The sequence below is a fragment of the Paramormyrops kingsleyae genome, chromosome 1 (assembly GCF_048594095.1).
Source record: "Paramormyrops kingsleyae isolate MSU_618 chromosome 1, PKINGS_0.4, whole genome shotgun sequence".
NCBI classification, from domain to species: domain Eukaryota; kingdom Metazoa; phylum Chordata; class Actinopteri; order Osteoglossiformes; family Mormyridae; genus Paramormyrops; species Paramormyrops kingsleyae.
Genome location: NC_132797.1, coordinates 10,364,557 through 10,376,596, shown reverse-complemented (window position 1 = coordinate 10,376,596; position 12,040 = coordinate 10,364,557). Strand labels below are relative to the sequence as shown.

The following is a 12,040-nucleotide window of genomic DNA, read 5'->3' as shown; positions in this document are numbered from 1 at the left end:
GCAACATTGCTGAGATGGTAATGTGCGAGTGTTTATGTACAGTGAGCTTTCAGCATTGCTGAGATGGTAATGTGCGATTGTTTATGTACAGTGAGCTTTCAGCCTTGCTGAGATGGTGATGTGCGAGTGTTTATGTACAGTGAGTTTGCAACATTGCTGAGATGGTGATGTGCATAGGTTTCTGTACAGTGAGTTTGCAACATTGCTGAGATGGTGATGTGCGAGTGTTTATGTACAGTGAGCTTTCAGCATTGCTGAGATGGCGATGTGCGAGTGTTTATGTACAGTGAGCTTTCAGCATTGATGAGATGGTGATGTGCGAGTGTTTATGTACAGTGAGCTTTCAGCATTGCTGAGATGGCGATGTGCGAGTGTTTATGTACAGTGAGCTTTCAGCATTGCTGAGATGGTGATGTGCGAGTGTTTATGTACAGTGAGCTTTCAGCATTGCTGAGATGGTGATGTGCGAGTGTTTATGTACAGTGAGCTTTCAGCATTGCTGAGATGGTGATGTGCGAGTGTTTATGTACAGTGAGCTTTCAGCATTGCTGAGATGGTAATGTGCGAGTGTTTATGTACAGTGAGCTTTCAGCATTGCTGAGATGGTGATGTGCGAGTGTTTATGTACAGTGAGTTTGCAACATTGCTGAGATGGTGATGTGCATAAGTTTCTGTACAGTGAGTTTGCAACATTGCTGAGATGGTAATGTGCGAGTGTTTATGTACAGTGAGTTTGCAACATTGCTGAGATGGTAATGTGCGAGTGTTTATGTACAGTGAGTTTGCAACATTGCTGAGATGGTGATGTGCATAGGTTTCTGTACAGTGAGTTTGCAACATTGCTGAGATGGTAATGTGCGAGTGTTTATGTACAGTGAGCTTTCAGCATTGCTGAGATGGTAATGTGCGATTGTTTATGTACAGTGAGCTTTCAGCCTTGCTGAGATGGTGATGTGCGAGTGTTTATGTACAGTGAGTTTGCAACATTGCTGAGATGGTGATGTGCATAGGTTTCTGTACAGTGAGTTTGCAACATTGCTGAGATGGTGATGTGCGAGTGTTTATGTACAGTGAGCTTTCAGCATTGCTGAGATGGTGATGTGCGAGTGTTTATGTACAGTGAGCTTTCAGCATTGCTGAGATGGTGATGTGCGAGTGTTTATGTACAGTGAGCTTTCAGCATTGATGAGATGGTGATGTGCGAGTGTTTATGTACAGTGAGCTTTCAGCATTGCTGAGATGGTGATGTGCGAGTGTTTATGTACAGTGAGCTTTCAGCATTGCTGAGATGGTGATGTGTGTGTTTATGCATGGTGAAGGGAAAGCAATGTCTTTTCCAGACATCTGCTTCTTTTCATTGGATACTTCGATAGTCGTATCGTTATGTTCTCCTTTTAGAACAGGGCTTATATGCTTACAGTGAGGAAGGCCTGGGTGGACATTAGGCATCTCCTTCACTTGTATCAGGCAATGGCAGCGTGTTGAGCATGAAAATAACAGAGGGAAGCCAATGGGAAACGCACAAGGTCCCAACAACAGCTCACTTATTTACAGTACAACAGTAAAGAGGTGCGACAAAGTAGTGAGGCCAGGGGGAGCCAGCCACGTGAGTGTGTGTGGGTGTGTGTACAGCCTTCCAGAGTGCTGCTCGTGAATGTTCTAGAACACCCACTGAAGCGGCCTGGGACCCCCGCGACTCGCACCATCTGCCATGTGCCCGCACGGCGAACGGCAGGTGCCTGTCGGACGGGGGCAGTGAGGACGTGTACGGGACTCACGTGTTTCTGCACTCATCTGATTTTCCCCCAGCACAATGCCGCCTGTGTGTGAATCACTGAATTATTACTGACTCCTGGGGGGCGCCATTCATGTTGCTGCAAACTGCAGTTAATGTCGCGGCGTAAATAAGCTTAACTGGTATTGTACGAAACTTGGGCTAATTTGTTTCCCTCTACTCAGGATATTTTAAAATGTACATGACTGGAAACTTTAATTGGTACAAAGTATTAACAATTGACTTGATATTCAAGATTCTGAGCCCATTAGCCGGTCTTGTTGGTATGTGTTGCCCCTGAGGTGCTGTGCATTTGTTAACAGGATTGGAGAGATTTGCTTGATTGCTTCCGTCAGATGATAAAAAAAATAACAGTCTCAAACTATTTAGCTTCAGGCAGTGAGCAGCCCAGGCAAGGCCAGTGGCAGTAATTGGTCTCAGATGACTGACAAATTTTTGCAGTGTTACACCCACTCACAGCCCTGCTGCGGTCTGGGAGCCAGTCTAGGCTGGCCTGTCCCCTTCATGCTGTCTTCATCTTGGAGGATTGTCAACAAGACCAATCAGGCATTCAGTCAATTATTACATTTATCAATACACTGAGGGTCTCAGGTAAGGTTGCAAAGGGGCAGTAAATTTCTGGAACCTTTCCATTCTATGGAAAGCTAAGCTGGGGAATTTTGGAACTATTCCAAGTTGGAAACTTTCCATGGGAATTATTGGGAATATATGTGAATTAATGGGGAATTCACAAAATTTTGCAACCCTAGTCTCGGGTAAATTGTCTTTACATTGATGACTTTGTGTTCTTGCCCCTGGTGTGAAGTGTCTTCATTGAGGACTTTATGTTCTGACCTTAGGTAAAGAGAACCTGGTGTCAGCAAACTATGTGGACCCCAATGCAGAGATACCTGGGATGAGTGAAGATGAGGAGAGGAAACATGATCATGCCTTCAGTGTTTCTGAGAAAGAAAGAAGTCTTGATGAGAATCAAGAAGAGATGCTTCTCATCCCCAATCCAGAGCTAAGGGCATTCTACAACTTCTCAAGTAGGTCCATTAGAAGTCAGGTCCATTAAAGGATATTGAGTGAACATACCTTCCAAAGACAAGAAGAAACCATGAAAAATCTCTGATTTAGAGAGGCAGAAGGACATGTGTGGATGGTAATGAGCAATCAACGCCATTAAAGGCAGGGTCTGCATTTCGCATTGAAGGTGTGTGTCTGTGTGAGCACCTCATTCCCTCACCAGAGCCTTCCTCTCTTGGTGGGTTCCTGACGTTCTCAATACTCTGGCCCATTCGCTCATTCATAAGATAAATTTCTGACTGGAGGACATTTGATCAATTGGTCGAAACTCTTCACCAATCACCTTGCAGAATGCAGCTGCTGATAAGGTATTAAATCTTCCTTGAGTCCCAGCCTCTAAGCACTGATGGTCTCCTAAGCCACAAGCTTTAGGGTGAAGAGGGGGTGCTTACCTGTGCATTGTCAGCTGCATCAGACGGAAATGAGTTGCCTGTCCGGGATTAGCAGTGTAAACTAGCAGACCTGGCCAGTGAAGGTGAGAGTGGAACGGACCCCTAGAGCAGGCGGGGGTCACGGAGCCACTGCGACAGGCTTGTTTGGTGACATTTAACCGGGAGCAGCTGGTACTGATGGGGGGGGGGGGGGGAGGGGGCTGATGTCCACGTATCCCACCAGCCCTGGCACAGAGTCCCAATGAGATCATCTCTCTCCCCCTCACAGGCACTGAGAGTGATGTCGGGCACAAGCGGCTGAAGCGACAGCGTGGGGCCCCCGCAGGTAAGAGATGAGGGACCCCACTCACACGGCGTAGAGGGCTAGTGGGGAGCTGGGTGACCAATCACATTTAAGGATCTTCCAATATGGAACTGCAGGACAGCAGTCCTGTTACCATCTCCATCCAGCAGATGAAAGAGAATCAGCTCCAAAGAATGAGCGAGCTATGAAAGAGTGAATAACACAGGAACAAGGAAGGGACAAGAATGACTCCTTGGTGGAATTCATACCTACCTGATTATTACATTTTTACGCTGAATACTGAGACAAACTTGCAATATCTAACTCCACACGATTGCCTGACCTCCTGCCAGACTCCACACGACCATTTGACCTGCTGACTGATTCCACACGAATGTCTAACCTCCCTCCTGACTCCGATCACCTGACGATCACCTGACCTCCCTCCTGACTCCGATCACCTGACGATCATCTGACCACCCACTTGACTCCACACGATCGTCTGACCTCCCTCCTGACTCCACACGATCACCTGACCTCCCGCCTGACTCCACACGATCACCTGACCTCCCACTTGACTCCACACGATCGTCTGACCTCCTTCCTGACTCCACACGATCACCTGACCTCCCACTTGACTCCACACGATCACCTGACCACCCTCCTGACTCCACACGATCGTCTGACCTCCCACTTGACTCCACACGATCGTCTGACCTCCCACTTGACTTTGCACGATCACCTGACCTCCCGCCTGACTCCACACGATCACCTGACCTCCCACTTGACTCCACACGATCGTCTGACCTCCCACTTGACTCCACACGATCGTCTGACCTCCCACTTGACTTTGCACGATCACCTGACCTCCCGCCTGACTCCGCACGATCATCTGACCTCCCTCCTGACTCCACACGATCGTCTGACCTCCCACTTGACTCCACACGATCGTCTGACCTCCCACTTGACTTTGCACGATCACCTGACCTCCCGCCTGACTCCGCACGATCATCTGACCTCCCTCCTGACTCCACACGATCGTCTGACCTCCCACTTGACTCCACACGATCGTCTGACCTCCCACTTGACTTTGCACGATCACCTGACCTCCCGCCTGACTCCGCACGATCATCTGACCTCCCTCCTGACTCCACACGATCGTCTGACCTCCCACTTGACTCCACACGATCGTCTGACCTCCCACTTGACTTTGCACGATCACCTGACCTCCCACCTGACTCCGGACGATCACCTGACCTCCCACTTGACTCCACACGATCATCTGACCTCCCTCCTGACTCCACACGATCGTCTGACCTCCCTCCTGACTCCACATGATCACCTGACCTCCCTCCTGACTCCACACGATCACCTGACCTCCCACTTGACTCCACACGATCATCTGACCTCCCTCCTGACTCCACACGATCGTCTGACCTCCCTCCTGACTCCACATGATCACCTGACCTCCCTCCTGACTCCACACGATCGTCTGACCTCCCACTTGACTCCACACGATCATCTGACCTCCCTCCTGACTCCACACGATCGTCTGACCTCCCTCCTGACTCCACATGATCACCTGACCTCCCTCCTGACTCCACATGATCACCTGACCTCCCACTTGACTCCACACGATCATCTGACCTCCCTCCTGACTCCACACGATCGTCTGACCTCCCTCCTGACTCCACATGATCACCTGACCTCCCTCCTGACTCCACACGATCGTCTGACCTCCCACTTGACTCCACACGATCATCTGACCTCCCTCCTGACTCCACATGATCACCTGACCTCCCACTTGACTCCACACGATCACCTGACCTCCCTCCTGACTCCACACGATCACCTGACCTCCCACTTGACTCCACACGATCACCTGACCACCCTCCTGACTCCACACGATCGTCTGACCTCCCACATGACTTTGCTGAGTCATGTGACGTTCCACCTACCCCCACATCACCCGCTCCTCCAGTACATCACTGAGCACTGTGGTGTTTGGGCCTTATTCGCACAGCAGGGTGAGGAAAGCTGGTAAATCGCTCACTTTCTTGTTTACCTTTTGGTCTCTTTGTTGTGTCCCGTTTGCCTGGATCCATCTCCAGCCTCTTTCTCCTTGCACCACGTCTAACTCCTGTCCTGATTCCATTCCTTTCACGCAGATCTGACCTCCGACCCCTGCCAGGCGCCCATGTGTGAGGGGTCATGCACAGAGTACCATCTGCTTTGGTATCATCACGCAGGCTCGGGGGAGTGCCGGCCGTTTGTCTACGGGGGCTGTGGTGGGACCCGCAACCGATTCTCCACCAAGCTGGAATGCGAGAAGCGGTGTGGGGGGGGTGGAGATGACCACAGGACAGGAACCAGCAGAGGAGAAGAAGCCAGTCAGGGAGAGGTGATGACCCAGCAGCAGCTGTAGGCCTTTTGCCGCTGGTTTTCATTGTTAGATAAGGGGGCTGAACCATATGGGACGTGATTAGCTTAAAAGTGGTGGCTTGTCAGTACCACTAGTGGCCAGTGTGAGAACTGTCAGACAGTGGTGTCAACTTATATCCTGTGAACTATGAGTGTCACCGATGCCATAAACAGTGTTATTTGCCCCCTTATGTGAAGGTACAACACAAACTGGCCATTAAACAACACAAAGCATTCTGATTTCCATAGAATAACAGGTTATATTTGTGTTATTTGCCATCATGGAACTGTTTTAAAGGTTATGAAAATAACCAAACTCACTATTTGAGTGTTTTTTTAGCCAGAACTGTCTTGTTTGAAAAGATTTGTAAAACCATGAAATATAAAGTGATTTTGTACCTTTTAAAAATAATGTATTTTTAAAGATATTCCATCGTGGCGATTCTTTAATCTTATTGTGTAATACTGCTGAAAATGCCAGTGCAAATCTGGTAACTTATTTCAATGGTATAAATAGTAAAATGTCCCTTTTCTGTGTTTAAATCTGAAGTGGCTAATTGAAGACCTGCTTATTTCGCTCTGATCATGAGAAGTGAAGTCATTCCCCCCCCCCATCCTCACGCCTAATCGGCAGCTTGGTCAGAGTCTGTCGGCTCCCCAGACTCGTGCGGTGAAGAGAGTCACGTTTTTAATAATGAAATCCGCCTTTGTCCTCTTCATCTGTCCTCCCGTCTCTTTCAGAATCACACTTAAATTGGTCAGACAGTGAAACTTGGCTGCACTGTGATTTCCAGCTGGGGTACTATCCCTGCCCCATTGCAGTACATATGCCCATGCAGCAGGGGGCAGCACGGAGGGACCTGTACTGCTGAAGAAGGAACAGAGGCTGTATCATACATGTTGTGAGGGAAGTGCTCCATCACGGTGACCTTCTGTAGGACCATGTCATGGACCACACAATCAGAAGAGATGTTCTGTGATTAGACCTCTGGCTGAGCAGGAAATTGTTGACCCAGATATTTAGTCTCATGTCATGAAGTTCCGTAGCAGACACAGTCTGGGTTATTGAGCACCATGACAGTAAGGGTTTCACAGCAGCAGTGTCTATCTCTCCTGGGTCTTGAACCTGCAACGTTTCGGTCACAACCTCAATGAGTGTATACCGACCAATAATGTGAAGCTTTGGTAGTGCTTTAAATGAAATCATTTATTGTCCCACTTCTGATAACAAAACATGCTATACACATACAATTACTTAAATATAACGTGTGTTCGAGACAGGCCTACTTCTAGATATAATACCTTTACATTTCAATACTTTAACAGTTTAATAGGCTGAGTCGTCATACAGGTGATATTAAATTTACGTAAGGAAATGACTCACCGCTTCTCGGTTATGTAATTGACAGATATGTTTACACCAGGTCACTTATAATCGATACTGTGATTTTTAATGATATGGCGCTAGCCACACTGGTCCTATGATATTTTTTAATTAGGCTAGATTATTTCTGCAAGTGTCCCCGTTGCTTTCCTTTGAGTTTCGCGGAAAATAATAAAATAAAACCGTAAAAAATCGAAAAGCACACCAACCTCTAATATAGCCACTCTCCTTCCCATTTCTGCGCTCTTTCTGCGGAATACCCGAAAGTAAGATTCTCTCGCAAGAGAGACTTATAAGTTGTGAAATTTGAGTTTAAGCAATTAGTTATTAAATGTGTTGATTATCCTAGTACTATTACAGAAATTCATAAATTCTACTTAATCTGAAAAATATTTACAGACAACTAAATCTGGACAACTGATTGTGTAGCTATGAGTAAAATGACACAACGCGGGTTTCTTTCACACCGGCATGGAGACGCGCGCATCGAGCTGCTTTGTGCGCGTATGCACCGCGGGGTTAAGCACCACGCCATTGACGCCCTGATGTCCGCGGACACACGTGGGACGCTCTGCGGTGCTTCGTGTCGGGGGCTCCCGTCGGTCAGCTACGCGGAGCATAAGGCAGGACATCGGCAGCGGCTCCGCGATGCTGCGCGATTCTGGATGCGATCCGGTGGTTTTAAAAGCGTGTCAGGCGCGTGACGCCGGCGCACGTCGCGTTTCATTGAGTCACCGAACTGCATCGTATGGAATTACGATTCATTCGCGTAATCGGAGAGGTTATATAGTACAGGGGTGAAGACGGACAAACAAACTATAGAGTAAGTTCTTCAAACAAAAGGTATAAAGCAAACTTTTATATTCTTTTTCTCCTTTCATCTTTACTCTGAGCTGCATCACAAGTGGCATCATCTACGTAAACTCCGAAAACCGGGTAAGATTTGTTTCTGTTCATCTTGTATAATGCTGCAATTTAAAGAACTTTTTGACATTAATTTACGTTATGTGATGTATTTAGTTTAAAATGTGAATTCATTCTTTTTCTTATGTGCAGCCTACCTTAGTGTATCAGGTACTGAGATTTTGCTTTAGCCGATATAAAAGATATTAATTTTTAAAGCAAAATTAGACTAGTCTAAATTACACCCACAATTACTTGGGTTTGCATGCTTCTGTAAATGTATTTAGTAAGATCTTTTAATAAATACTTTTAAAAGTTTGCATCAGAGGGCATTCTGTCATAGCTCCGCATTTCTGGTTAAAGCTTAATACCGACTTTATAACGGGACTTTTTCACACGTGTGACACTGACTCGCGCTCTTACACACGGGTCTGTCATATTTGTAACAGATATTTGATAAATATGGATCATCCGTAACAGGGGACATTTCTGTGCGAGGCTCCCAACTCGCTCTGCTTCTCTTGCCCTTGCGGGCTTCACACGGCCCCGTCCTGTCCGGGTACCGGCGCGGCTGTAGCTCCGGAGCTGGGGCGGCTCTGATGATGGAGCAGATGGCCCAGATCCACCCACCCTGGGCGTCATCTGCACTCCATACATTTTATTTCCGCCGTGTCACACGAGTAGTAGGCTACACAAAGGCTATTAAACCATAAAGGTTCACGGTTAATACCCGCATTTTCAGATAAGCAGAGTGGTGCGGGAAACGGAGAAATGATCAAAATCAAGCCAAACCAGCATTCGACGCGGAGTTATCAGGACAGTTAAGGTTTCCTGGATATATTCGGATAAAGCAGATTGTTTACTTTGAGGTTAACATTTATTTTCCATAATTTTGCAAATGGTATGCAAACTTTATTGAATTAGTCCAATCAAAGGAAATTGTGCTGTGGCATTGCGCGCTGTAAGCCATCTAAACCGCAATGTCGTCGTAACATCCATCCATGCATCCATCCATCTATCCATGCAGACATCATGCTGCTGCCCCTGAAAGCTCTGGTGATGCTCGCCGTCCTGTGCGCCCCCACCTACGGCCTCTGCTTCAGGCTCTACGACAGCGACTCCAGGCTCCTGTGCGACAACGACGTCCTTTCAGGGACCAAAAAGGGCGACCTCTCCCGGGACTCGCTGCCGGACGCCCGGGGCTTTCTCTACCTGCCCGGGTACCTGCCGTCTAATGCCGAGAGTCGGGAGAAAAGGACGTTTCCTGCTTCTAGCTACAGGTACCTGAGCCAGACGCAGCTGAGGGGTAAGATGTACCAGAACAGCGCCAAGAGCGACCGACAAGCCAAGTTCACTCTCTCCCTGGACGTGCCGACCAACATCATGAACATCCTTTTCAACATCGCCAAAGCCAAGAGCCTCCGCGCCAAGGCGGCGGACAACGCGCGTCTCATGGCACAAATCGGCAAAAGAAAGTAAAGCCGCAGATCAGCCGGCTGCGTGCGGTGTGTATCTGTCCGTTTTGTTATGCTGAGTCCATGTGCTCAGAACATACCCTCAATACATGTTAAGTGTCTTTTTCCGGACATAATATGACAGTCTAATGATAAAAAAGAAAGAAAACCGCAGGACTACTGAAGCATAAGGATTACTGTACCTGCTATATGTGTAAATAATGAATGCGTTACAGATTGCAAAAGCTGTAAATAAAATCCACAGGACACGGAGTGTCTGCTGATTTCGAGTGGTACGTCTTTATAGACTACTGATTTACTACTGTAGTTAGGCATAGTTTAAAGTCGCGCGTTTATTTGCCCAGTAATATGTTTATCTCTTAAAAAAAACTTAAGGTTGAATATTTACATTAACCACTATTAGCTTTTAGAAGATATAGTTAGGCATAGTTTGAATGAGGTAAATCAGTAGTCTATAAAGACGTATCACTCGAAATCAGCAGACACTCCGCGTCCTGTGGATTTTATTTACAGCTTTTGCAATCTGATTAATACCGGTCTGTTTTCCCTCTGGATGCATACAAAATGTTATTTTAATGATCATTCGAGTCAAGGACGCTTAGAAACTTTAAATTCAATGAATCCCTTATATTCCATCGTGCTTACGCCAGTGATGATCGGTTGACTTAATGTTAGTCAAGATTCTTAATTGCTGAAAAGACATCTAAACATTAAATTATGCCACAGTGTTTAATGTTATCTAAAATGCTTTTATTCACTTTGTGATCATGATACTGTTGGTGACACATCACGTGCGTATATTAACTCAGTTTCAAAACTTTGTAAAAATCGATTTTGGTGGCTGTTTAATAAACTATAAACGCACAGCAGACAAATAAATCCATATACTTGTTGATGTATCATATATGGCACTAGATAATGTTCTGCCTTCAGATTCTGACATTTATTTTTGTACTGAAAGGGACTGTGTTTCTCTAATAAATTTAAGCATAGATACTATTTTGTATTTTTTTTTCCTGGGAACTGTAAATGCGTCACTGTAATATCAGCGTTGAGAAAGATCTGTAAGCTTGCACAGGACAAATGGTGGTTTACATGTGCAGTTCATATGAATAGACGATATTCTGGGGGTTTACACGATTTACCGTCAGAGGATCGCAGCAAAGAAGATCCGTTACTTTACCTTCTAAAAGCTGACTCTTCGTCGACCGTCATACCTTCATTCTGTATGGATCCCACATAAACATTACCCTGTTTCTCTCGTAAGGCCCTCTGGCTGAATACTTAAAACACCAAGCATAAAGTCGCGCGTTTATTTGCCCAGTAATATGTTTATCTCTTAAAAAAAAACTTAAGGTTGAATGTTTACATTAACCACTATTAGCTTTTAGAAGATGTAGTTAGGCATAGTTTGAATGAGGTAAATCAGTAGTCTAATGGAATACTTTAAACTACATTAGTTATTTGACGAAAGATTTATTTCAGCGTTGAAACAGCAGCAGACATTTTATGTTTGGTTCAGCTTTGTTGACACCCTTCTCTTTGTAAGTGTGAGGTGTGACAAACTTTCACCTAATGTGGGACAGTGACCGTGTCGCTTGATGTTCAGATATGTTTTTGACACATTGGACAGTCACATTGGACAGTCACGGCTGCTGGAGGTTTTGGGCCCAATGAAAGCGCATCATCTCGGGCGCCCAAACCAGTCCAATTATGTTCTCAGGGGCCCTTGGAATCGTCCTAACCACCCTCCCTTTATGGTGCCCCTAGTCACGGCCGCCCAGTTGGGGGTGGTCACAGGCCGGATGAGAAGCTTGGCAAGTTTGGCACTCAAAATGACGATTAAAAAAAAAACAAAGTTTTGGGAAAATCTGATCTGGGACAACAGAACTGTCAAATTAGATTTGCAGAGGTCATACACTGTAAACTCCATGTACACACGAAAAATCCCAAGGTTAGCTTCATTATATTATCTATTTTGTGAGAATTATTTTAAAAAGTTGATTTTAAAAAACAGCACTTCGTTTGACTGCACCAGAGCTGTCAATTTTGGTTGCAGTAATTGTATGGATTACAAGAAATGGGAGTAAAAAAAGAATAACACACTGTTTGTTTTTAAAAGTATGTCCTTAATGACAATTAAGAGCAATATATGTTAACAGAATATTTCTTTGTCCTAGAGTTTAACAGTGGTACTTTGAAAGCTGGTGTGCCGCCGCTTCGTGCCGCACGTCGTGTCGCCTGCGGGGGGCGCTGATTCCCGAGTACGGTTCTGCGTTCAAGCGTCAGCTCGGTGTAGCGCTGTAGCGGGTGCCTCTT

The 12,040-nt window shown here is 46.1% G+C and overlaps 2 protein-coding genes across 2 annotated transcripts in view; both read left to right on the top strand.

Moving 5' to 3' along the window:
- The window catches only part of col7a1l (collagen type VII alpha 1-like), a 68,319-nt gene extending 61,931 nt beyond the window's left edge, over nucleotides 1–6,388 (top strand). The window contains exons 106-108 of the mRNA XM_072709295.1: nucleotides 2,635–2,823; nucleotides 3,524–3,580; nucleotides 5,707–6,388. Coding sequence (XP_072565396.1) covers nucleotides 2,635–2,823; nucleotides 3,524–3,580; nucleotides 5,707–5,963 — 503 coding nt within the window. The 3' untranslated portion in view covers nucleotides 5,964–6,388. The remainder of the gene's footprint in view (nucleotides 1–2,634; nucleotides 2,824–3,523; nucleotides 3,581–5,706) is intronic.
- A 305-nt stretch (nucleotides 6,389–6,693) lies between these two features.
- ucn3l (urocortin 3, like) lies at nucleotides 6,694–10,717 on the top strand. Its single transcript, XM_023831115.1, has 2 exons — nucleotides 6,694–8,279; nucleotides 9,274–10,717. Exon 2 carries the CDS (start codon nucleotides 9,279–9,281, stop codon nucleotides 9,723–9,725), a length of 447 nt encoding a protein of 148 aa, XP_023686883.1. The 5' UTR covers nucleotides 6,694–8,279; nucleotides 9,274–9,278; the 3' UTR covers nucleotides 9,726–10,717.
- Nucleotides 10,718–12,040: the final 1,323 nt, after the last annotated feature.